At 44.4% G+C, this 26,707-nt stretch overlaps 1 protein-coding gene across 1 annotated transcript in view; it reads left to right on the top strand.

Moving 5' to 3' along the window:
* LOC140133692 (macrophage mannose receptor 1-like) overlaps window positions 1-20,355 on the top strand; it is a 70,017-nt gene extending 49,662 nt beyond the window's left edge. The window contains exons 23-30 of the mRNA XM_072154215.1: window positions 2,619-2,724; window positions 2,950-3,188; window positions 3,299-3,464; window positions 5,769-5,915; window positions 8,204-8,320; window positions 15,868-16,044; window positions 18,520-18,555; window positions 19,453-20,355. Coding sequence (XP_072010316.1) covers window positions 2,619-2,724; window positions 2,950-3,188; window positions 3,299-3,464; window positions 5,769-5,915; window positions 8,204-8,320; window positions 15,868-16,044; window positions 18,520-18,555; window positions 19,453-19,682 — 1,218 coding nt within the window. The 3' untranslated portion in view covers window positions 19,683-20,355. The remainder of the gene's footprint in view (window positions 1-2,618; window positions 2,725-2,949; window positions 3,189-3,298; window positions 3,465-5,768; window positions 5,916-8,203; window positions 8,321-15,867; window positions 16,045-18,519; window positions 18,556-19,452) is intronic.
* Window positions 20,356-26,707: the final 6,352 nt, after the last annotated feature.

Genomic DNA, 26,707 nt, shown 5'->3' with positions numbered 1-26,707 from the left:
CCTAGCTGAATAAATGGAACGGCAATATGGTTCTATTGAATAATTTTATTTTACCAAATACGATTTGGACTAAGCGTTTCTGGGACAAACTATCCCCTTCATTAGGTGAGAAGGTCCAGCACTCACGAATAGGTGAAGAAATCAATTTTTTCTTTATTTGTTAAAATCCGACATAGCGCATCACATAAACAGATACAGGTGCGTAAAGGCAGCTCTGGAGGAAGGTGTTTGCTTCATGGAAACCTTTACATATGAACGCACTTAAAGAGGACCTGTCAGCTCGGAAAACCCACGGACCAAATGTGGCCCCCATAATCCTCCCCCTAGCCAGTTTTTTAATTAATTTATGTGCAGTAAATTGATTTAACAGGATCCGACCTCTTACCAAATAAGAGGTCGGATCTCTTGCCCCCGCCACGGACACATTGTGGGTCATTTACTAAGTGCCCGATTCGCGTTTTCCCGACGTGTTACCCGAATATTTCCGATTTGCGCCGATTCTCCCTGAATTGCCCTAGGATTTTGGCGCACGCGATCGGATTGTGGCGCATCGGCGCCGGCATGCACGCGACGGAAATCAGGGGGCGTGGCCGAACGAAAACCCGACGGATTCGGAAAAACCGCCGCATTTAAAACAAAAAAATCTGTCGCGGAGCTTGCACTTACCTTCACTCAGCCCGAGCCGGGGGAACTCCAGCGCGTTCCGATGCTTTTCAGCGCAGCAGCGCCACTTGGTGGACGGCGGAGGAACTACCTTAATAAATCCTGGCCGGACCCGAATCCAGCGCAGAGAACGCGCCGCTGGATCGCAAATGGACCGGGTAAGTAAATCTGCCCCATTGTACGAGAAGCCGGCAGCATCGCATCGCTGCCGGCTCTCCGTGCTGTTTTAAAGAAGCCTGGCTCGGCCACAGCCGCTGACAGTGCGGCGCGGCTGGCCGGCAATGTGAGTGAGCCAGGATGCGGCCTACAATGTGACCGCTGGCGGGGGTGTGCCGGGGTGTGTCGGCACGTCCCCTAATGAATAACGCCGACTGCCAGTGCGTCAGATACACGATCCGACCTCTTATTTGGTAAGAGGTCGGATCGTGTTAAATCAATTTACTGCACATAAATTAATTAAAAAAACGGCTAGGGAGAAAGGAGCTGGGGAGAGGATTATGGGGGCCACATTTGGTCTGTGTGTTTTCTGAGCTGACAGGTCCTCTTTAACTTGTGACACGACCCTGTGAGAGATGAGAGGATGGGAGCTGTAGTACCTGGAGCCCGATGTCTGTGACCCTTCTCTGATCTCAGTTTGGGTTGTGTCTTGATGACTTTGTTATAAGACCAACAAATCGCTAACCAGATGGTGTTGTGAGAGCTGAGGACCAATCCCTATAGACGATGAGGAATTTGTAGACCGGTTCCATCGGGTGGAATCAATTAATTTTAGAAGGTTTGGGGGAGCGTAAATGTCACAGAATGATCACATGATATATCAGAGGATTCTACTGAAAGAACTAGAGGACATGTCTCCTTGAGGTCCTCATACGGTATTAGTACATTTATGAAATCAAAATTAAATCCTTCCAAAAATTCTTATGAATAGTCAATTGCGTCAGAGGTTAGAAATCAATGAAAATGTCCAAATTGGGTAGCTGTATAAAAAGCAAAGGGGAAAATCATAAAATAACTTTAGGGTTTAGGGTGCAGAATGTTCCACATGAATTAAAATAGTGGTGCAGATTTACTTACCCGGTCCATTCGCGATCCAGCGGCGCGATTCGGTCCGGCCGGAATTCACTAAGGTAGCTCCTCCGACGTCGACCAGGTGGCACTGCTGCACTGAAGTTCACCGGCCTATTCCTGGTGAAGGTAAGCACGAGTCCCGCGACACTTTTTTTAAAAAAATGCGGAGGTTTTTCCGAATCCGTCGGGTTTTCGTTCGGCCACGCCCCCCGATTTCCGTCGCGTGCATGCCAGCGCCGATGCGGCACAATCTGATCGCGTGCGCAAATCGGAAATATTCGGGTAACACTTCGGGAAAACGCGAATCGGGCCCTTAGTAAATGACCCCCAGTTTCTGAAAAATTTTCAGTGTGGACTTGACAAAATGCCACAAACTGAGCTAATCCCAACAAATAATTTTTAGAGTACCATATATACTTGAGTATAAGCCTAGTTTTTCAGCACAAAAAAATGTGCTGCAAACCCAAACTCGGCTTATACTTGAGTAAAAAAACTATATCAAAACTCACCTTTCCGGCTTCCCCCGCTGCTGGCTATATACTGGGGCAGGGGGCCGGCTATATACTGGGGCAGGGGACTGGCTATATACTGGGGCAGGGGGCTGGCTATATACTGGGGGATATGGGCTGGCAGGCTATATACTGGGGGATATGGGCTGGCAGGCTATATACTGGGGGGCAGGTGCTGGTTATATACTATGGGGAGGGTCCAGCATGCTATATAAATGGGGAGGCTGTGACCAATGCATTTCCCACCCTCGGCTTATACTCGAGTCAATAGGTTTTCCCAGGTTTTTGTGGTAAAATTAGGGGCCTCGACTTATACCTGGGTCGGCTTATACTCGAGTATATACAGGTATTTAGATTTCTGAATTGAATCTTTTTAAGGATACTGACTGTGTGGCTATCCAACATGGATATGTACAGGACGATGGCACCTGGATTGAGGAGGATTGTAGCCTGGAGAGAGGATACATCTGCCAAAAATACAAGGGTAAGTGCAACCAGAGATGTATCTCCTATCCGGGTTCTCTTAGTAGTCATTTATTACAAATCTCTTCTATCAATGAGGGTAAAGGGCTGTCCCATCCAATACTACAGACTTGATGGCCATTGAGCCAAACTATATATCAGATTTTTTAAAATTTTCGGATTACAAATGTTATTGTAATAGTTTGTAGTCTTCTGCTTACAAGCCAATTATTTGTTTTTTCTTAAGATCCTCATGTACCCGTCATTCCCACCGCTCCTCCAGACTATAATAACTACATTACTTATGGAGACGCCAGGTACAAGTTTGATAGAACCAAGAGGACGTGGGAAGAGGCTCGTCAGGAGTGTATGAAGGAGAAGTCACAGATCGCCAGCATCTTAGACGAGTACACCACATCTTTTCTAAAACTTCACTTGGTAAAACTCAAGGAGCCATTTTGGATCGGCCTGTACAGTAGGAATGAGGTGGGAATATTTTTACTTGTATGGTTTTTGAATAATACACATTATGGAAAAATTCTCTTATTACATTATTCAAAAGAATCATCTTGTGCTAATCACTAAAATTCTCTCAGACCAGAAATAAATATAGGTGGGTTGATAACTGGAGGGTACACTACACAAAATGGGCCCCCGAGGAGCCGAGCAGAGACACCTCCTGTGTGTATGTGGATACGGACGGACAATGGAAGACGTCGTCCTGTGATGAGAGTTATTCCTCCATCTGCAAACAAACACATGGTAAGCGGCTCATCTTCCAGATATCTCATATCATAAATGGAGAGCACATATTATAATTTTTGATCCATTGGATCATAAATTCTGAGCTCAAGATTTTCCTGATAACCTGAGCTCCATTTCCAGCTGTTGACTTGATAGGCCAAAAAACAAAAAAGCTCAAAGTTAGAGCCAATACTCAAAAATGCTAAGGAAGTCGATAGAAATTTTAATTTTCCAATAAAAAAAAATGCAAGACACAAGAAGACGAGGGAGCAGGGGACCCTACTTCCCCAATCCTCTTTTGTCTTGTATTTTTTGTTTCCTGCCCTGTCTTTTGACAATCTTTCTTTTAAAGGGGTACTGTCTCGTCTGGGCACTCACATTCAGTTTCACTAATCTTCCATATATAAACATTTTTTCAATTGGATAAATAATCCAAAATAATTCCTGTGTGAAGATAATTTCTCATAAACATAGCCATGTTGTCCCACAGAAACCAGATAGCTTCCTCTGATACGACCACCTAACTCTCTGGCAGCGGTGGCCAGACTTGCGCTGTAGAGTGCTGCCGGACCTCCTAGATTCAGCAATCATTACCACAGGACGGCTGTGCGACATGCAGTAACTCCTGGACATTTCATATACAAAAACCTTTTGTCTCTTTGTGCAATCTCTCCTTCAGAGGTGGTCGTATCCAAGGAAACCATCTCGTTTCTAAGGGACCATATGATTACATTTATGAGAAATTATCTTCACACAGGAACATTTTTTTAATAACATCCAATTGAAAAAATATTTATATATGGCAGATTAATGAAAGTGAATGTGAGTGCCCAGACGAGAATACCCCTTTAAGGTAGTTTTTTAAATTTAAGATGTCATTTTTTATTGCAGCATATTCATGCGCTGGATCCAACCTTGAGCTTTTTTGTTTATTGGAATATATTCCTGGCCACTGGGCCCCCATCTTACGCAATTTTTTTTCTATAAACACAATTTTTTTATTTTTTGCTTTTCTGCTATTGACTTGTAAGGTAGCCGCTTTTTTGCATTTTTGCATATTGCTGGGTATAGTCAAGAAGGAGGCTTCACTTAGACAGCGGTTATTGCCTGCAGAAATAATAATGATACAGTAGAGGGAGAGTCGACAAGCAAAGGAGGGGGCAGCAGAGATCCCTGGGACCTGAGTGGCCGGCTTGTAGTGCGGCTTATAGCCAGGATATGTCACAGCGGCTTTGCTTACGGGAACATGCATTGTCCATGGCCGTCAGCACCAGCAGGGAGATGCAAGAACTCCTGATGTGTTTTTCGTAACGAATCCCCAGGCAGACGGTGAATGGGATGCCTGTGATTTTAGCTGCAGGCTAGGGATCACACTGTACAACGGAACTCTTGACATAACTCACACCCTCTTTAATGGTTGACACAGTCAATACGGTAGCAAGTAACGGGCTGATGATGATCTTTACTGCAGGGATATGGAACAGTGGATTTGTTGACAGTGGCAATGATTCAATGTACAGCTGGAATTTAGGAGTACCTTAGACTTGATTCAGGGGTCAGAAGGCAAACAGTAGGAGCCAGGTGGGCTCTGTTGTTTAGGCAGCAAGCAAGATGCAGAGAGGTATCTCTCTAAAAAAATCTTAAGGAATAATACAGAAAGACTAAGTTGGTCCTGTCTCCAGAAGCTCAGAGAAAGACCCAGAAGCTAGGAATAAGCTCCTATTTATAGAATCTTGCAGAGCTCATTCGAAAACATGATGAGCCACCAACCAATCCCAGCCTGGGATCCTGCAAGAAAGATAAAAAATGTTGCAATATGACAAAAACATCAAATCATAAACCTTCAGTAGTAGACATCATATAGTGCAGGTGTCAACACTATATTTGATCAGTTAATGGCTATTCAACTGACTATGGCAACTATTACTTGTCAAACCAAGGGAACCCCAGTCTTAAAGGTGGTATGGTAGGGCTGGTCCAACCCTCTACTGCAGACCAGGAAACTAACTGGAGCTACATTTAGTGATGACCTAGCTTGTGGGACATTACACATGGATTTAGCAGGTAAGTCCTACTTAGTTTGTATTTTAATTTTCTACCAAGCCTTTCTCCTGAAACTGGACAAACCCTTTAGCCATGGGATATACCATGTTAAGTGATGCACACCTGTAAGCTGAAGTGGTCCATCGAAATGTGGTCATAAACAGGTTTAAAGTAACATTGTGTATGACCTGATTAACACTGTTCGGTAGGAAGGTAAGACAATAGACATGACATAGAGAATGTAAACTGTACATCAACTTTCATGTCTTCTTCTTTTAGTTGTCCCTCCCACTGATCCACCTGAAACACCTGGAACTTGCCCAAACATAACTTCACAGACCTGGATGCCCTTCCGTGGCCATTGTTATCTTTTTGAATCATCTTCCACTTCGTGGTCTGAGGCCACCTCAATATGTCTTCAAATGGGTAAGTTCTAAAAATACTTCTTATAATAGTTCTCATAAAAGCAGCAAGAAGCACAAGGGAGGCACAATCTTTTATTATCTGAAGGCTGCAGTGCTATACTTTTCAAATATTAGAGACAAATAAATTATTCATACAGAAACCAGACCGGAATAAATATACACTGCTCAAAAAAATATTGGATTTGGATTCGCACACAAAAATTAAGTGGAAAAACACACTACAGGCTGATCAAACTTTCATGAAATCTCCTTAAAAGAAGTCAAAATGAGGCTCAGTATTGTGTGTGGCCTCCACATACCTGTATGACCTTCCTACAATGGCTCAGTATACTCCAGATGAGGCTCAGTATTGTGTGTGGCCTCCACGTACCTGTATGACCTTCCTACAATGGCTCAGTATACTCCAGATGAGGCCCAGTATTGTGTGTGGCCTCCACGTGCCTGTATGACCTCTCTACAATGCCTTGGCATGCTCCTGATGAGGTTGTGGATGGTCTCGTCAGGGATCTCCTGCAAGACCTGGACTAAAGCATCGGCCATCTCCTGGATAGTTTGTAGTGCAACACGATGTTGGTGGATGGAGCATCCCAGATGTGCTAAATCAGATTCAGGTCTGGAGAATGAGCGGGCCAGTCCATAGTTTCAATGCCTTCATCTTGCAGGAACTGCACACACTCCAGCCACATAAGGTCTAGCATTGTCCTGCATTAGGAGGAACCCATAGCCAACCGTACCGGTAGTCTCACAAGGGATCTGAGGATCTCATCTCTGTACCTAATGGCAGTCAGGCTACCTCTGGCGAGCACATGGAGGGCTGTGCGACCCTTCAAAGAAATGCCACCCCACAACATTACTGACACACTGCCGAAACAGTCATGCTGAAGGAAGTTGCAGGTAGCAGATCGCTCTCCATGGCATCTCCAGACTTTGTCTGTCACATGTGCTCAGTGTGAATCTGCTTTCATCTGCGAAGAGCACTGGGGGTGCCAGTGGCGAATTTGCCAATCCTGATGTTCTCTGGCAAATGCCAAGCATCCTGCACAGTGTTGGACTGTGAGCACAACCCCATCTGTGGATGTTGGGCCCCCATACCATTCTCAAGGAGTCTGTTTTTAACTGTTTGTGCAAAAACATTTGTGGCTGCTGGGGGTCATTTGGCAGGGCCCTGGTAGTGCTCCTCCTGTTCCTCCTTGCACAAAGGCGGAGATAGCGGTCCTGCTGCCCTCCTAAGGCCCCCTCCACATCTCCTGGTGTACTGGTCTGTCTCCTGGTAGCAACTCCAGCCTCTGGACACTATGCTGGCAGACACAACAAACCTTCTGGCCACAGCTCTTGTTGATGCGCCATCCTGGATGAGCTGCTCTACCTGAGCCACTTGTGTGGGTTGTAGAGATCGTGCTACCACAAGTGTGAAAGCACCACCAAAATTCTAAATTGACCTCCACATCAGCCAGAAAGCATTGTTACTAAGAAATGGTCTGTGGTCCCCACCTACAGAACCACTCCTTTATTGAGTGTGTCTTGCTAATTGCCAAAAATTTCCACTGGTTGTATATTCCATGTGCACAACACAAATTGTGCAATTAGTGTGATTTCAAAGAAGTTTGACTTACTTGGAGTTATATCGTGTTGGTTAAGTGTTCCCCTTTTTTTGAGCAGTGTACAATATATATTTTTGAACAGTACAAATATATACATATATATATTGTAAGGGATTAGGTCCGGGATCGTCGTCTCCTGGGGTAGACGGACACAATTCAGCAGCACACAAGTAACTTCACTGTCCACACTGTGCGACTTGGGTATAACTGACCGCAGCCAGTTTTATTCGGCAGTAAAAACAAAATAAACAGAACAGCAAAAATAAAGCCTAAGCCTCTCCGGCACTAACTATACATCGAGGTTCCCTACCTCACCAGGTGCTGGCCTACTGCCAGGCACCACAAAAACTCACAGCAACAGTTCACTGCCACAGCTCCACAGGCCTTTGCCGTAGCCTGTCTCTTCCCCAGGGTGGAGCCATTGTGGGAAGTCTGCACCAGGTAGTTATGCAGGACTTCCAGCTGGATGCAAATGAATCCTCATTAGTGGCAAAAACACCCAGCTTTCCCACATCCATCCAGCAACATACTCATTCTATACCCAAAATCTACTGTAGTGGCAGCTACCCTGCCACAATATATATATATATATACACATATTTCGACAGACTTCGACAATGTGTAATGCAAACCCAGCCAATATACAATTATTTAATGAAAACTATAACTTACTGTGTGACTTTTGTAGGTGGACATTTAGTTTCAATTAAAGATTCATTAGAATCGGATTTTCTCCTCCGTCATACGGTCTTACTCAGTGACCAGCAACCAAACTTTTGGATTGGACTTTACAAGAATGTAGAAGGTACAGTATCAGTTATTTCCTGTTCTTTACAATGGTATCCAGTGTTCTATAACTTCTATTTATTAACCGCATATTGGCACGGCACTGCCTAGTCACATCCTAGCGTTCAGCCATTAGAAACAAACACATTTGTCGGCTGGGGGCCTAATATCCTCACCATTCGCTATAAAACTGTCTGAGCAGTTAGGTTGTCTGACAAAAGTAATTCAGTGTATCATTATTATAATTAGTTATTTAAATTACATTTATGGTGCTGTACAATCAGTAACTATATTCACGTAAATTACATTTGAGGGTAAATGGAGACATGAGGTGACGGAGCACAATCTATATGGGACGGTAGATGGAGACACGAGGTGAGGAACACAATCTATATGGGAGGGTAGATGGAGACATGAGGTGAGGGCTCACAATCTATATGGGAGGGTAGATGGAGACATGAGGTGACGGAGCACAATCTATATGGGACGGTAGATGGAGACACGAGGTGAGGGAACACAATCTATATGGGAGTGTAGATGGAGACATGAGGTGAGGGAGCACAATCTATATGGGAGGGAAGATGGAGACACGAGGTGAGGGAGCACAATCTCTATGGGAGGGTAGATGGAGACACAAGGTGAGGGAGCACAATCTATATGGGAGGGTAGATGGAGACACGAGGTGAGGGAGCACAATCTATATGGGAGGGTAGCTGGAGACATGAGGTGAGGGAGCACAATCTATATGGGAGGGTAGATGGAGACACGAGGTGAGGGAACACAATCTATATGGGAGTGTAGATGGAGACATGAGGTGAGGGAACACAATCTATATGGGAGGGTAGATGGAGACATGAGGTGACGGAGCACAATCTATATGGGACGGTAGATGGAGACACGAGGTGAGGGAACACAATCTATATGGGAGTGTAGATGGAGACATGAGGTGATGGAGCACAATCTATATGGGAGGGTAGCTGGAGACATGAGGTGAGGGAGCACAATCTATATGGGAGGGTAGATGGAGACACGAGGTGAGGGAACACAATCTATATGGGAGTGTAGATGGAGACATGAGGTGAGGGAACACAATCTATATGGGAGGGTAGATGGAGACATGAGGTGACGGAGCACAATCTATATGGGACGGTAGATGGAGACACGAGGTGAGGGAGCACAATCTATATGGGACGGTAGATGGAGACACGAGGTGAGGGAGCACAGTCTATATGGGTGGGTAGATGGAGACACGAGGTGAGGGAGCACAATCTATATGGGACGGTAGATGGAGACACGAGGTGAGGGAGCACAATCTATATGGGACGGTAGATGGAGCCATGAGGTGAAGGAGGGCAATCTATATGGGAGGGTAGATGGAGACATGAGGTGAGGGAGCACAATCTATATGGGAGGGTAGATGGAGACATGAGGTGAGGGAGCACATATCTATATGGGACGGTAGATGGAGACACGAGGTGAGGGAGCACAATCTATATGGGACGGTAGATGGAGACACGAGGTGAGGGAGCACAATCTATATGGGAGGGTAGATAGAGCCATGAGGTGACGGAGGGCAATCTATATGGGAGGGTAGATGGAGACATGAGGTGAGGGAGCACAATCTATATGGGAGGGTAGATGGAGACATGAGGTGACGGAGGGCAATCTACATGGGAGGGTAGATGGAGACATGAGGTGAGGGAGCACAATCTATATGGGACGGTAGATAGAGACACGAGGTGAGGGAGCACAATCTATATGGGACGGTAGATGGAGACACGAGGTGAGGGAGCACAATCTATATGGGAAGGTAGATGGAGACACGAGGTGAGGGTAGATGGTGAGGGAGATCTATATGGGAGGGTAGATGGTGACATGAGGTGAGGAAGTACAATCTATTTGGGAGGGTAGATGGAGACACGAGGTGAGGGAGCACAATCTATATGGGAGGGAAGATGGAGCCATGAGGTGAGAGAGCACAATCTATATGGGAGGGAAGATGGAGCCATGAGGTGAGGAAGCACAATCTATTTGGGAGGGTAGATGGAGACACGAGGTGAGGGAGCACAATCTATATGGGAGGGAAGATGGAGCCATGAGGTGAGAGAGCACAATCTATATGGGAGGGTAAATGGAGACATGAGGTAAGGAAGTACAATCTATTTGGGAGGGTAGATGGAGACATGAGGTGAGGGAGCACATATCTATATGGGAGGGTAGATGGAGACACAAGGTGAGGGAGCACAATCTATATGGGAGAGTAGATGGAGACACTAGGTGAGGGAGCACAATCTATATGGGAGGGTAAATGGAGACATGAGGTAAGGAAGTACAATCTATTTGGGAGGGTAGATGGAGACACGAAGTGAGGGAGCACAATCTATATGGAGGGTAGATGGAGACACAAGGTGATGGAGCACAATCTATATGGGAGGGTAGATGGAGACACAAGGTGAAGGAGCACAATCTATATGGGAGGGTAGATGGAGGCATGAGGTGAGGGAGCACAATCTATATGGGAGGGTAGATGGAGACATGAGGTGAGGGAGCACATATCTATATGGGAGGGTAGATGGAGACACAAGGTGAGGGAGCACAATCTATATGGGAGAGTAGATGGAGACACTAGGTGAGGGAGCACAATCTATATGGGAGGGTAAATGGAGACATGAGGTAAGGAAGTACAATCTATTTGGGAGGGTAGATGGAGACACGAAGTGAGGGAGCACAATCTATATGGAGGGTAGATGGAGACACAAGGTGATGGAGCACAATCTATATGGGAGGGTAGATGGAGACACAAGGTGAAGGAGCACAATCTATATGGGAGGGTAGATGGAGGCATGAGGTGAGGGAGCACAATCTATATGGGAGGGTAGATGGAGATATGAGGTGAGAGAGGACAATCTATATGGGAGGGTAGATGGAGACATGAGGTGAGGGAGCACAATCTATATGGTAGGGTAGATGGAGATATGAGGTGAGAGAGGACAATCTATATGGGAGGGTAGATGGAGACATGAGGTGAGGGAGCACAATCTATATGGGAGGGAAGATGAAGACACGAGGTGTGGGAGCACAATCTATATGGGAGGGTAGATGGAGACATGAGGTGAGGGAGCACAATCTATATGGGAGGGAGGATGGAGACATGAGGTGAGGGAGGACAATCTATATGGGAGGGAGGATGGAGACATGAGGTGAGGGAGCACAATCTATATGGGAGGGTAGATGGGGACACAAGGTGACGGAGCACAATCTATATGGGAGGGTAGATGGAGACATGAGGTGAGGGAGCACAATCTATATGGGAGGGTAGATGGAGACACAAGGTGAGGAGCACAATCTATATGGGAGGGTAGATGCAGACATGAGGTGAGGGAGCACAATCTATATGGGAGGGTAGATGGAGACATGAGGTGAGGGAGCACAATCTATATGGGAGGGAAGATGAAGACACGAGGTGTGGGAGCACAATCTATATGGGAGGGTAGATGGAGACATGAGGTGAGGGAGCACAATCTATATGGGAGGGAGGATGGAGACATGAGGTGAGGGAGCACAATCTATATGGGAGGGTAGATGGAGACATGAGGTGAGGGAGGACAATCTATATGGGAGGGAAGATGGAGACACGAGGTGAGGGAGCACAATCTATATGGGAGGGTAGATGGGGACACAAGGTGACGGAGCACAATCTATATGGGAGGGTAGATGGAGACATGAGGTGAGGGAGCACAATCTATATGGGAGGGTAGATGGAGACATGAGGTGAGGGAGCACAATCTATATGGGAGGGAGGATGGAGACATGAGGTGAGGGAGCACAATCTATATGGGAGGGTAGATGGAGACACGAGGTGAGGGAGCACATATCTATATGGGAGGGTAGATGGAGACACAAGGTGAGGGAGCACAATCTATATGGGAGGGTAGATGCAGACATGAGGTGAGGGAGCACAATCTATATGAGAGGGAAGATGGAGACATGAGGTGAGGAAGGACAATCTATATGGGAGGGTAGATGGAGACAGGAGGTGAGGGAGCACAATCTATATGGGAGGGAGGATGGAGACATGAGGTGAGGGAGCACAATCTATATGGGAGGGTAGATGGAGACATGAGGTGAGGGAGGACAATCTATATGGGAGGGTAGATGGGGACACAAGGTGACGGAGCACAATCTATATGGGAGGGTAGATGGAGACATGAGGTGAGGGAGCACAATCTATATGGGAGGGTAGATGGAGACATGAGGTGAGGGAGCACAATCTATATGGGAGGGAAGATGGAGCCATGAGGTGAGGGAGCACAATCTATATGGGAGGGAAGATGGAGACACGAGGTGAGGGAGCACAATCTATATGGGAGGGTAGATGGAGACACGAGGTGAGGGAGCACAATCTATATGGGCGGCTAGATGTAGACATAAGTGAGGAGCACAATCTATATGGGAGGGTAGATGGAGACATGAGGTGAGGGAGCACAATCTATATGGGAGGGTAGATGGAGACATGAGGTGAGGGAGCACAATCTATATGGGAGGGTAGATGGAGACATGAGGTGAGGGAGCACAATCTATATGGGAGGGTAGATAGAGACAGAAGGTGAGGGAGCACAATCTATATGGGAGGGTAGATGGAGACATGAGGTGAGGGAGCACAATCTATATGGGAGAGTAGATGGAGACACGAGGTGAGGGAGCACAATCTATATGGGAGGGTAGATGGAGACATGAGGTGAGGGAGCACAATCTATATGGGAGGGTAGATGGAGACACGAGGTGAGGGAGCACAATCTATATGGGAGGGTAGATGGAGACACGAGGTGATGGAGCACAATCTATATGGGAGGGTAGATGGAGACACGAGGTGATGGAGCACAATCTATATGGGAGGGTAGATGGAGACACAAGGTGAGGGAGCACAATCTATATGGGAGGGTAGATGGAGACATGAGGTGAGGGAGCACAATCTATATGGGAGGGTAGATGGAGACACGAGGTGAGGGAGCACAATCTATATGGGAGGGAAGATGGAGACATGAGGTAAGGGAGCACAATCTATATGGGAGGGTAGATGGAGACATGAGGTGAGGTCACAATCTATATGGGAGGGTGGATGGAGACACGAGGTGAGGGAGCACAATCTATATGGGAGGGTAGATGGAGACATAAGGTGAGGGAGCACAATCTATATGGGAGAGTAGATGGAGACACGAGGTGAGGGAGCACAATCTATATGGGAGGGTATATAGAGACATGAGGTGAGGAAGCACAATTTATATGGGAGGGTAGATGGAGACACAAGGTGAGAGAGCACAATCTATATGGGAGGGTAGATGGAGACACGAGGTGAGGAACACAATCTATATGGGAGGGTAGATGGAGACATGTGGTGAGGAAGCACAATCTATATTGGAGGGTAAATGGAGACACGAGGTGAGGGAGCACAATCTATATGGGAGGGTAGATGGAGACACGAGGTGAGGAACACAATCTATATGGGAGGGTAGATGGAGACACAAGGTGAGGGAGCACATATCTATATGGGAGGGTAGATGGAGACACAAGGTGAGGGAGCACAATCTATATGGGAGGGTATATAGAGACATGAGGTGAGGAAGCACAATTTATATGGGAGGGTAGATGGAGACACGAGGTGAGGGAACACAATCTATATGGGAGTGTAGATGGAGACACAAGGTGAGGAGCATGAGGAGCACAATCTATATGGGAGGGAAGATGGAGACATGAGGTAAGGGAGCACAATCTATATGGGAGGGTAGATGGAGACATGAGGTGAGGTCACAATCTATATGGGAGGGTGGATGGAGACACGAGGTGAGGGAGCACAATCTATATGGGAGGGTAGATGGAGACATAAGGTGAGGGAGCACAATCTATATGGGAGAGTAGATGGAGACACGAGGTGAGGGAGCACAATCTATATGGGAGGGTATATAGAGACATGAGGTGAGGAAGCACAATTTATATGGGAGGGTAGATGGAGACACGAGGTGAGAGAGCACAATCTATATGGGAGGGTAGATGGAGACATGTGGTGAGGAAGCACAATCTATATTGGAGGGTAAATGGAGACACGAGGTGAGGGAGCACAATCTATATGGGAGGGTAGATGGAGACACGAGGTGAGGAACACAATCTACATGGGAGGGTAGATGGAGACACAAGGTGAGGGAGCACATATCTATATGGGAGGGTAGATGGAGACACAAGGTGAGGGAGCACAATCTATATGGGAGGGTAGATGGAGACACAAGGTGAGGGAGCACAATCTATATGGGAGGGTAGATGAAGACACGAGGTGATGGAGCACAATCTATATGGGAGGGTATATAGAGACATGAGGTGAGGAAGCACAATCTATATGGGAGGGTAAATGGAGACACGGGGTGAGGGAGCACAATCTATATGGGAGGGTAGATGAAGACACGAGGTGATGGAGCACAATCTATATGGGAGGGTATATAGAGACATGAGGTGAGGAAGCACAATTTATATGGGAGGGTAGATGGAGACACGAGGTGAGGGAGCACAATCTATACTGTAGGGTAAATGAAAACATGCAAACAATCCCATATGGGACTTTTAAAACTGTAAAAAAATAAAAATCAAAAAAGACTCTAAAAATGTTATTTTGGAGTATTTATAACTGATGAGATTATAGTAATTCTTTCTAGGTATAAGAAAAGAAAATCATCAATTCTTGTTTTGTGGTTTAGCACTTCACTGTACCATCAAAATATCTCATCTTCATTCTGTGGGTCACTATGATTACGGTGATACCTCATTTTTATATTTTATTGCCCTTTTTTTCTGTTGAAAAAGCTAGTTGAGGGTTGGTTATTTTTAATGACAGTAGTAGTTCATTTCATTTGTATCATTTTAGGGCACTTTTTTGTTTGTTTGTTTTTTTCTATTAATTTCTATTATTTTCTATGTAAAGGTGGTGTTTTGGAATGTTTAGATTTTGTGTTATGCTTGTATAAATTGTCTGTCTGAAGCCTTCTTCTGAAGTGTGGTACTATTGCATTCATTTGCCGGAAAGGAATTTAAAAAAAAAACCTCATTAAAAGCAAAAAACAGCAGAAATGCGTTGTTTCCAATTTCCCCACAATTGAGGGTTAATAAATAAATGGTGTCTTTAAAAAAATGTCATGTTAACTCCTATTATCCGGGGTAGGAAATGCTATACAGTGTCTTGCTGGAACCTAGAGAGAGACATGTGACTTGCTGAATAATATTCCTGAGGTGTGAGGGACCAAGGCTTTGTGTGACTCAGCACTGTTACATCATTAACCACTCCCTCAGGAAGGAGGGGGGGGGGGGGTTGAGAGTGACACTGGCTACATAAGGAGAAATCAACCTTGCTCCTCATTCTTTCCTCCAGAAATCACCTTTAGGGAGTGGGGCAGGGCATTCATGAGGGGGGCAGGGTTAGTAGTGTCAGCATCAGTGAGGAGGGCGGGGTATCTTGACTGTATACTGCAGCTCACTGACTTTTCTGAATAACAGGTAACTATATCAAGTGTTATTGTGTTTTAGACAAGTGGTTTTGGTTGGATAAAACCCCCCTGGACTATGTAAACTGGAAAATCAATACTGAACCACAGTTTGAAAATGGAATTAGAGGCGGATGTCCGGCAATGCACTCTACAAAAGGAACCTGGGATAACAAGTGGTGCCTGTCACGTTTAGGATATATATGTAAGACTGCAAAAAGTAAGTAATTGTAATCCTGAAATCATTGAAAAATTATTATATTGAAGATAAGCAAAAATTCCATTACAATCTGGGTAACATTATATAATCGAGTTTAAGCCGACCCGAGTAAAAGATGAGGCTTTGGCTAAATTTGCCACAAAGAGCTTGGAAAACGAATTGCCTTGTGTGAGAAATGCAGCAACAACTCTTTCATAAAATATCCAGCAGAGCCCCCTTTTAAAATGAATGTTCAGCAGAGCCCCCCCTTTACAAAAAATGTCCAACAGTGACGCCCTTTTCAAAAAATGTCCAGCAGTAACTCCTTTAAAAAAATATGCAACACTGCCCCTTTAATGATATAGTAATAAACTTAGTACTCACCTCTGGCGCTCATCCAAAGCGTCCTCTTCTTCACCCGACTCCTGTTCTCTGCTCAGCTCCAGTGCGCACACACTATGATGCAGGGTGTCGCCTCCTGATGACATCACACCATATCAAAGTGTGTTCATAGACGTGACTCTGGCCGCACTGCCGGGAAGCCAGAAGATAAGGGGTGAAGACAAGCCTGCGGATAAGAGGACGACTTGGGTGAATGCCGAAGGTAAGTACTAAATGGGTTATATACTTGAGTATAAGCCGAGTGGGTCTTTTTCAGCACAAAAATTGTCCTTAAAAACTCAGCTTATACTTGAGTATATATGGAAAATAAAAGCACTGTCATTGAATGCCTGGGGTCCTGGGTTCGAATCCCATCCAGGTCCACATCTGCAAAGAGTTTGTATGTTCTCTCCGTGTTTGTGTGGGTTTCCTCCAGTTTTCTCCCTCTATAAGTATTATCAGTTCATAGATGTCACATTTTCTGGGGTATTCAGGTATAATATTTTATTATATCATTTCATGGGACAAGACAAAAATAACGGAAAACATAGCCAATCATTTCTACACTGCTCGAAACAAAAGCAAGTACACCCCTTAATAACATTTGGTGTTATCACTCTCACACTCTTTCATACTGATTGCTGGAAGTTTAACAGGGCACCTCATGGCCCAGAACTCTCTGAGGATCTACATAAAGAGGGCCAAGGCAATAAAAAGATGCCAACACCCTAAAACTGAGGCAAGACGAGTTACACTCAGAACAGGCCTCAACATGGTCGACCAAAGTAGTTCAGTGCACGTGGTCATGTACAGGTCCAGAAGTTTGCTTTTCACAATACAAGTTTCTTCAGGGGTGAACTCTGTTGGACCTGAGCGGGGAAGCGACACATGCCGGATATTGGGCGCACGATCTTAGTGAATCGTGGTACAGTTCATTATCATCGGACAATGCACTTTCTGTGAACTCCAGTGGCAACGTAAGTAAATGGGGCAGATTTAATTACCCGGTCCGTTCGCGATCCAGCAGCGCATTCGGGTCTGGCCGGGATTCACTAAGGTAGTTCCTCCGCCGTCCACCAGGTGGCGCTGCTGCGCTGCAGTTCCCCCCGAGGCGCGCTGGAATGCCTTGAAATTCACCGGCCTATACCTGGTGAAGGTAAGTGTAATTTTCGCGACACATTTTTAGTTTTAAATGCGGCGGTTTTTCCGAATCCGTCGGGTTTTCGTTCGGCCACGCCCCCCGATTTCCGTCGCGTGCATGCCAGCGCCGATGCGCCACAATCTGATCGCGTGCGCCAAAATCCCGGGGCAATTCAGGGAAAATCGGCGCAAATCAGAAATATTCGGGTAACACGTCGGGAAAATGCAAATCGGCCCTTAGTAAATGACCCCCAATGTGTCTCAATGGGGCACATTTACTTACCTGTCTGAGTCACGATCCCCGAGGTATGTTCCCCCATGATGAAGCACTGTGTCGCGATTCACTAAGATTGTGCGCCCGATATCCTGCATGTGTTGCTTCCCCGCTCAGGTCCAACAGAGTTTACCTTCTTCTTCCTGGTGCATGTAAGTGCTTAGCTTGCGACACAATTTGAGTGGTAAATTCCATGATCCCCAAAAAGACGTGAAACCCGACGTAAATGCGGCCACGGGACCCTTAGTAAATAAGCCCTAATATATTGACACTTTGGGCACAATTTGGACATTTTCACTGGTTTAGAAGTTTATAGATGTGAGTTATTTTTTAGTGCTCAAGAAATGTACTGTTGTACTAGCTGTGCACTGACTACTTTACATTTGTATCATAGTGTCGTATCTTTAGTGAAAAAAAAATATTTCTAAAAATGTGATGTTTTTTATTTATTTATTTTTTTTAATACCTATTACATAGTTATATGTATATATATTTTAAGCCTGAACCCCATTCACAATTTAATTAGCTAACACAATTTAATTGATAAAAGTTATAATGAATGCTGGGTAATTATTCCAACGTAAAAATGTCTTTCTAGAAATGATAAGTGCAGTCACTGAACACTAAATGAATGGCACAGATTTTTTATTTTAAAATAAACAAAAATCTGATGTGTAACCTGTTGTGTGATCTTTTTAAAGCTCTGCTGTCCACGGAGAAGCCTCTGGAGGAACCAGGTACAGTATTTAACAATATAGCAATGTAAGACACAATTACTACCAGCAGCGCTACAATATTGTGAACATTCTGAAAAGATAATTATAAACATGGCCGGAATTATCTATGTGACAAAGCATCAATAGATAGTTAGATTCTGATTACACAAACGGTGTATGAAGCTGTTCAGCCTCTCCTGCTCAATAACATGTTTCCTGCAGACCAGACAGCATTTTCCATGTGAAAAGTTCCCTTTAATACACAAATACAATAATTAAAGTAGTTGATTCTAGCAGCAGGGATCTCATGCAAAGGTTCCTTGATCATATGTAGTGTGTGTTAATATGTTTCTGACCCTGGCCATGGCTAGGGGCATCAATTTGCCAGATTGGTTGTTTGGCCGCCAATCTGGCAATATATCTGGTCCAGGCGGCCAAACCAGAATGCTGAACTCGACCATCAGTTCCGCTCTTCTCTATTCTTGACCATTCTTTACCTGCTCCCCCACTTGAATAATCTGCCACCTGTACTGAGACTAGACTAGGTAGAGAACAGTTATCAAAGGCGTCTAATATTAAGATTTATTGTTAATCCTGGTTCTTATAACAACCCAATATTTTTAAATCCATTTGTCATAGAGACCAAAAACATTTTTTGCCTGGGGTTACAATTATATACAAGTATACAAAGTATACAGTTCCAACTTACATACAAATTCAACCCGGGGACTGTCTGTAACTACTCCTGTTCATAAACCCAAACTGGTTGGATGGCCCAGTGGAAACAGAGTTCAGTATTTTTATTATAATAGTTACCACTAATTATTTGTTATAGTATTTTTACACTTCTGAGGAATACTTTCTTTTACACTCTTTACATCTGGATTTAACTTTTTCATTCCATGTTTTCCTTCGCAGTAGAAAAGCCCTCGCACAATGTGACCATCGTTGTGGTGGTTCTTGTCATTCTTGTCCTCGCCGGTGTCACCGCCACTGTCTTTTTTGTATTGAAGAGGAAAGTGATCAATCTACAGCCAGGAAAAGGCTTCATGAATAGAATTTACTTCGACAGAAGTCACGCGGCTGCGAAGCAGGAAGAAAATGTTTTAGTGGAAAACAATGAGCAAGACGAATATGCAGATTCTTAATTTAGAATTTAGGCTGTAATATGGACATTCTCCGTCTACAAGTACTGTGCATCTCCATTTCCAGGAGCATCTCCATTTCCAACATTCTAAAATGTTGCCCCCATTAGCCACAGGGCTGTTCCAAGTAGTCATAGAGCTGCCTGCAGCAGTCTCAGTGATGACCCCCACTAGTCACAGTGCTGCCCACAGTAGCCAAAGCTGTCCCTCAGTAGACACAGTTCTGCCTCCAATAGTCAAGGCTGCCTCCAGTAGTCACAGTTTTACCCCAAGTAGTCACAGTGATGCCCTCAGTAGTTACAGTACTACCACCATTCCCAAAGGACAGTCCCAAAACGCATGGAACGAAAGTCCACACCTACCAGGAAATACAAACCCCTTTAGAAATGAGGGTCCCCATCTACAAGAACCAAAGTTCCCATCCACAACTAACGACAGCTCCAGCTGTAATGACTTTTACCATATGAAATGAATAAATAAATACAACTGTTTGTCGTTGTTAAATTCACATGGTCCATGATAATATAGTGGAACCTCGGCTTACGAGTAACCTGGTCTGCAAGGGTTTTACAAACTTTATGTGATCCCCCCTCACCTTCTTCTATACTGCACCTCCCTCTCTTACACAATTGTATAACACAATATTGAAGAAGTAGAAGAAATAAAGGGTCTCGATGTTGTACTACAAATGAAGAAATAATTTTGTGGTGTGAAACTAATTGTCTGCATTTCAATGATTTCCTAAGGGAAAACTTGATTTGATATACAAGCGATTTGGATTACAAGCATATTGATGCTGCCCTAAGAACTCTTATTGCTTATTCCCCTACTGGGGAATATGTCAGCTTCTTCCTGCCAGAACTAGGCTCTAGAGCAGTGATGGCGAACCTTTTAGAGCCTCAGTGCCCAAACTTCAACCAAAAGCCACTTATTTATTGCAAAGTGCCAGCGTAGCAATTTAAGAAGTAATGTATTTCTCCTTGTTCATTGACAACTTTCAATCCTTCAGCCTCCCAAGGACACCAACACAGTTGAAAGGAGGAGGGCAAATTCGCCTATCATTGTAGGAAGATTCTGCAGGAAGATTCTTTGATTTCTGTCTGGAGAACTTTATTCTGGGGTGATGTCCTGGGTCCCCACAGAGAGGGCTCCGAGTGCCGCCTCTGGCACCAGTGCCATAGGTTCACTACCACTGCTCTAAAGATTTAGCAGCACAAAAAAGTTATGTTTCTCATTTTATCATCATCTCCTTCCCTTCATTATCACAAATTTAATAGTGTTGTGTTGTTCCCATAGAGATCACAATTATACCGATAAAGTGGCAATAGTCACTGTGCCTGCCACACGTAGCCATTAGTCACAGTGCCTGCCCCAATTGTCATAGTCAAAATGCTGCCCCCATTAGCCAATAGGCTGCTCTGAGTAGTCACAGGGCTGCCTCCAGTAGTCACTATAATGACCCCCAGTAGTCACAGTGCTGCCCCCAGTAGCCAATGCTGTCCCTCAGTAGTCACAGTTCTTCCCCCAGTAGTTAGGGCTGCTTCTATTAGTCACAGTTCTGCCCCCAGTAGTTAGGGCTGCCCCCAGTAGTCACAGTTCTGCCCCCAGTAGTTAGGGCTGCCTCCAGTAGTCACAGTTCTGCCCCCAGTAGTCACAGTGATCATGAGATTTCGGCAATGGGCATACTCTAATGCTCCTGAGGGCTCGGTGACGTCAAGCGCCGAGTGGGTTATTAGCAAAGTACATAATCTAGTGTTATAATCCATGCATTTCGTTATTTGATTAACGAGAATATGTGCCTGCACCACCTCATCATGCCTTATGTGCAGGTTAGTGTGGGTCATAATGACCAAATCAAAGTGGTAGGTTTCCTTTAAAGGGATTTTGAATAAGGAGGACTATCACTCTATTATACAACGCCATTCCAGAGCCTGTGGACAGCGCTTTCATCCTACAACAGGACCCAAAGCTCCTCCAAATTATACAGGAACTATTTAGGGAGGAAGCAGCAGCTGGTAATGGAGGGGCCCAGTCACCAGATCTCAATCCCATTGAACTTGCGGGAGGTCTGCAATGCTGGAAGTGTAAGCAAAGGGAGAATTCTTTGAGGAAAAAACTTACACACACATTACAAAAAAACATGAGGTAAAGTGGCCAACCCCTTTAAGGTACAGAGCCTCAGAGGCAGATAATTTTAGATGATATGGGGAGGGCTTTTAACCCTTTGCCAGCAGCTATTATTGGTGTGAGCAGTAATATTCTGATGACAGGTTTTCTTTGGATTAATCTCTCCTATTCCTGCCCGAATTTGCATCACGACCGCTCAGCACCCTATGGGTCTCCACCCGGCTTGTGGTTCATGACACATGTCACATGAACGTGTACATGGAGCATCAATAAATGCCTGCTAAAGCGTCTAGGTTCATATATAAGGCTCACCGGATTATAAGGCGCACCATCAATAAATGCCTGCTAAAGCGTCTAGGTTCATATTGTCAGGGAAATATCCCTTTATCTCGATGTGATGTGTGGTTCCAAATCATTGTATAGTACGAGCTGCTCGGTGAATCACTCAGACCTTCACATGTTTGAGAGAATTCCAATTTATTTAGGTTGCAGATAGTTTTTATAGGTTCTTGAGACAAAGGAGCCTACTGACCATAACCACATTCCAATAGCCTCTGAAAGATGATCTGTGTACACGGGGGGATGGTGCTATTCATAGGGATCTTTGTATAGTAAAACATATGGTACACAAAAGAAAATGGATTCTATTCCCTCACAATTCCTCCCTTTTGTGAATAATTTCAGGTACTGCTTAGGTGGTACATTGACATATGCTAATCACACATCCAGGACTTATCTGACCCCTTCACCTGCTTCCCTCCTGAGCATCCTGAACATTATATCACAACACAATTCACGTAAATCCATTGTAAAGGGTAGAATCTCTAAATCCTATTGGTGTATATCCTTATACATGTCACCCTACCAACCCCTGAGTACTATTAGACATGGTATGCGGCGCACACACTGTAGTAGGAGTAGTAGGAGTGGTAATGTCCATAGTAGCATCGAGCTACACAGATTCATGTTCAACAGTCTCTGGGTCCTGCTCTCTTCAGCTGTCGCTGTCTCGTTGATGTGTCAAAGGTACTTGGGATGACTTTCAAAAGACTCTCAGGTGTCACATCAGGACCATCTCATCACCTGGGTGCAGGTCCTCTGCTCTAGCTACTTTAGGTTCTGGAACTGAAACAGATACTTGGTTATGCACCTAAGAAAAAATGTATCTGCAGGTTTTTGGACATCCACCAATTCTCGATGACACCTCTGGACAACCTTAGGGAAGTATATGTTCATCCATGGGGCAATTCTAAAAACAACCTCAGTAGGTGAAAAGACTTTTTAATCCCTAGAGCTCTCATCAAATATATTACTGCCCCAATAGGGATCATTACTTTAGTCTGTAGAATAAGTGGAATAACATATTCCTCGATCCCTGGCTGTGGTCTTTACAGTTGCTTTAGTTACAGGATAGGGTTCAGATTACCCAGAAAAGAGGTCCACACACATAAGTACATGTTCATAGCTACTTACCTTTGGTAGCTGTACTTAGCCAATCTACAACCTCTGAAAGGGGTAAAGCGGCTTCGGAGTGTATATATGAGGGTCTTCACTACTCTCCCTACATTGTACTATGCATAAATAAACTTGTGTAAATGGACAGTAGCAAAAGTGAATCTAAGTGATACTCCATACTTGCTCCACCACGGAGCATATAGAGTCTTAGACTGGTGTCTCACCCTGTGGGTGCACTGAACCATCATAGGGTAAAGGGCCCTTGGCAGACATTGCTTGTCACCTCTTTGCCATAGTCCACCCTCCATCCATGGGGTCCCAGTGTTACTCCAGTCTTGCTTCCTCACCTGTGAAGCCTGTTTCTATAAAGACAGGAGTATAGATAACCCTACTGGGCCAGCGAGGGTCACGGACTGTACTGATCCAGGCTCCTTTCCCCTAGGCTTTCCAGTAACCAGTATGGTCACTTCATGTGTTAGAGCTTTAGAGGTTTTTCCTTCTAGGATGGACCTTTATGTAACACTAAGACCTCTATCAGCTATTTCAAAGTCTCATAGTTGTTGATAAACTTACTATATGAAGTCAGGAATCATAAGGAATCCCAAAAGACTCACATTCTTACCCTCTGCCACTTTACACCCCTCCATCAGTGCCCTCACCTCCGCCTCCTGTACAGACAGGTAGGTCAGGAGTGGTTCTGCTTTTGTTACCTCATGTTGTGTGACCACTGCACATCTGATGTAGAATCATTCCTGGTTTCTAAAGCCATCTACAAAAAACTCAAAATGCAGATTAATGATATATTCAGGTTTGACATATTAAAAGGTAACTGGTTCATTTATCATTAAGTTAATAGAAAATTTTAAATACAACCATACAACCCGTCTACCTCCTGTCTCCCCCCTTTGAATCTAGCGAAAATAGTGAAGCTGGATTCAATGTAATACATCATAAAGAGGGCACATTGTAACCAAGGTTTTCTAGTCATGAAGAGGTGAAATAGTACTATCAGGATAGTCCAAAACTACTACAGAAGCTTTATATACGTAGGCAGCAGTAGGATACAAAACCAAGAAGGATCCAGGTTGTCATGTGACACACGATCAGCAGCTTCCGGCCTGTGTCCTCTCCTCTGAGGTGCTTGGCTTAAACTTAAATGAGAACAATAGAAAGTGAACAATATATTCCAGAAAAACACAGTATTGGGACCAATGCCGATGTATCAATGCTGTATAATTATAAAACTATAGAGTCATACTGGGGGCACATACTAGGGGCACATACTAGGAGACAGTGTTACTGAGCAGAAGCATCACTAGAGACAGTGACGTAGGAGGCTTCTAGGGGTGTTTTAACTTCTGCCTAAAAAGCTCCTAATAATAATCTCAGTCATAGCTTCTGAATAGGACTAATACTATGGGATCATAGGGAGGTTTTACTCCTGGTTAAAACATTAAAATTACAGATGTTGCACCGAATCAAACCCAAAATCTGCTATGGGCCAAGAGGGTTATCAGTCCTTAGTAATGAACACACATTCTCATTGTTCCTTTCTTCTCTTAACATTCCAACATGTGCTCCCCCCCCCTCCTGTGTTCACTGAGACAAGGGGGGAGGCAGCCCCCCCCCCCTTCTCCCTGTGGTGTCTGTAGTACTAAGTGTCCCAGCATACCAAGAGAACAAAGAAGGAATCTAACACACCATTGTAACATCTAAGATCACTGTATCATCCTACACAAATTGCTAAAACTTTTGACCACACCCTTCAAACTTTAGGTGTATTATAAAGTTTTACACTACATGTCTGATTTTATTAAACATACATCACAGGATTTCTCAGGTCTAAGCCTACAATGAACAATGTCCATAATTGTGTGCTGTGCTTTCCTCACATTTGGTAACTGATGAAATACCACTAGCACTATACATGATATAGGCAAAACACATATTTATATCTTTGCCATAATCTGCAGGACTGTAAAATGGAATAAACTCATAGAACATCTACAGTATCTGGCAAGGGTCAGCTCAGGGAATCCAATTGGAACTGCACAACCGTCCAGGAGCTCTCCCCACAGAAGACCAAAATCCGTAACAAATATGTTACTACCCGGGTTTTTGGACTTTGAAGTTCTGAGAGGTGACTCTTAGATAAGCAGGCACAGTCTCCCACATGTATTCCCTGGGTACTATATCTTAGTTGTCTTCTAAAGTTACAGCAATACAGCTAAATACAGCTGAATACAGCTGAGCGGACTGTGAGATGCAAATCCAAAGATCTTTAGGCAATGCATCATTACCCATACCACTGGTCTACTAAAATATATCAAAGTGAGAAACATCTGCCCCCTACAGGAGAAACATCTGAACGCTACTTCCTTGTCCTGTTGGAGCCCGCACTTTTTCAAATCTAGTCTTGACTGGATATATTCCAGTGTGGGGGTTGGGTCTAGGTGCCACATTGCATGCACATGTCTCCGCCAGTCTGTTTCTTTGTTTCCATACATCAATTCATCCACCATTTTAGGGTGGAGGCCGAACTTTTTCCTGAATTTTGTCTTTTGTCTGTCCAACGTTTTTGTCCGTCATCGTCATAACACTCATACAACACACAATTTCCTATGGCTGTTTCTTTATAACCTCCTCTGGTCACTTCCTCTGTAACTTTCTTCTATCCACTTGCAATTTCCATCATATCATTATCATGCAACCAGCCTTTGTTCTTTTAAGAACCTTTCCATTTACCAACATACAAACAACCATCTTTTGATATCCTTGTCCTTTTCCAACATTTTCTGACATCATTTTACAGCTTCTTTTTTTTTTTTATCATTCAAGATCCGTACGTCTGGTTTTCCCTCTGAATTGCCTCTCATCCTACCTAGCAATTTTTTCCATCATTTTCCTATATTATATCTCTAGTGCCGGCACACACTCGCAGTCCCCCACTCTTCCTTAGGGCAGTTTTAACCACTAATTCTAAAAATTTTTCTTTTCTTTTTTTTTTTTTTTAACCGTTTGCCCATCAAGAGATGACTGCAGTCCCCTTCCATGAAGCAGCTCTGGAACCTACCACACAAAATAAATTTATAAAGTCCGACTGTCCAAACTCAGTCTACTTTGTCTCAAGCGAATTACGTTCCAAAAAGTAGCTCGTCTAGGAAACTCTTTAGGTAGGGGCAATCCCTAGAATTTTCCGTTCTTAAAACCAGTACAGTACAGTATCACAATAGCGCTATCAAACACACATGTACAAACTCACACAATACCCATATACACTACCACACATCACATGGAGTTTTCAAATAAACTAACAAGATTCTTTGGACTGGGCAATATAGGCATGCAACTCACCGGATGTGGGAAATCCAAACAAGGAGCAACAGAGCAATTTGTAAGAAAAAAAACTTCTTACCTTTTTGTGCAGCTGCATGGTCTGTCTGTCC

The sequence above is a fragment of the Engystomops pustulosus genome, chromosome 5 (genome assembly GCF_040894005.1).
Source record: "Engystomops pustulosus chromosome 5, aEngPut4.maternal, whole genome shotgun sequence".
Classification (NCBI taxonomy): Eukaryota; Metazoa; Chordata; class Amphibia; order Anura; family Leptodactylidae; genus Engystomops; species Engystomops pustulosus.
The sequence above is the reverse complement of the archived record's forward strand: the minus strand, read 5'-3'. Positions and strand labels throughout refer to the sequence as shown.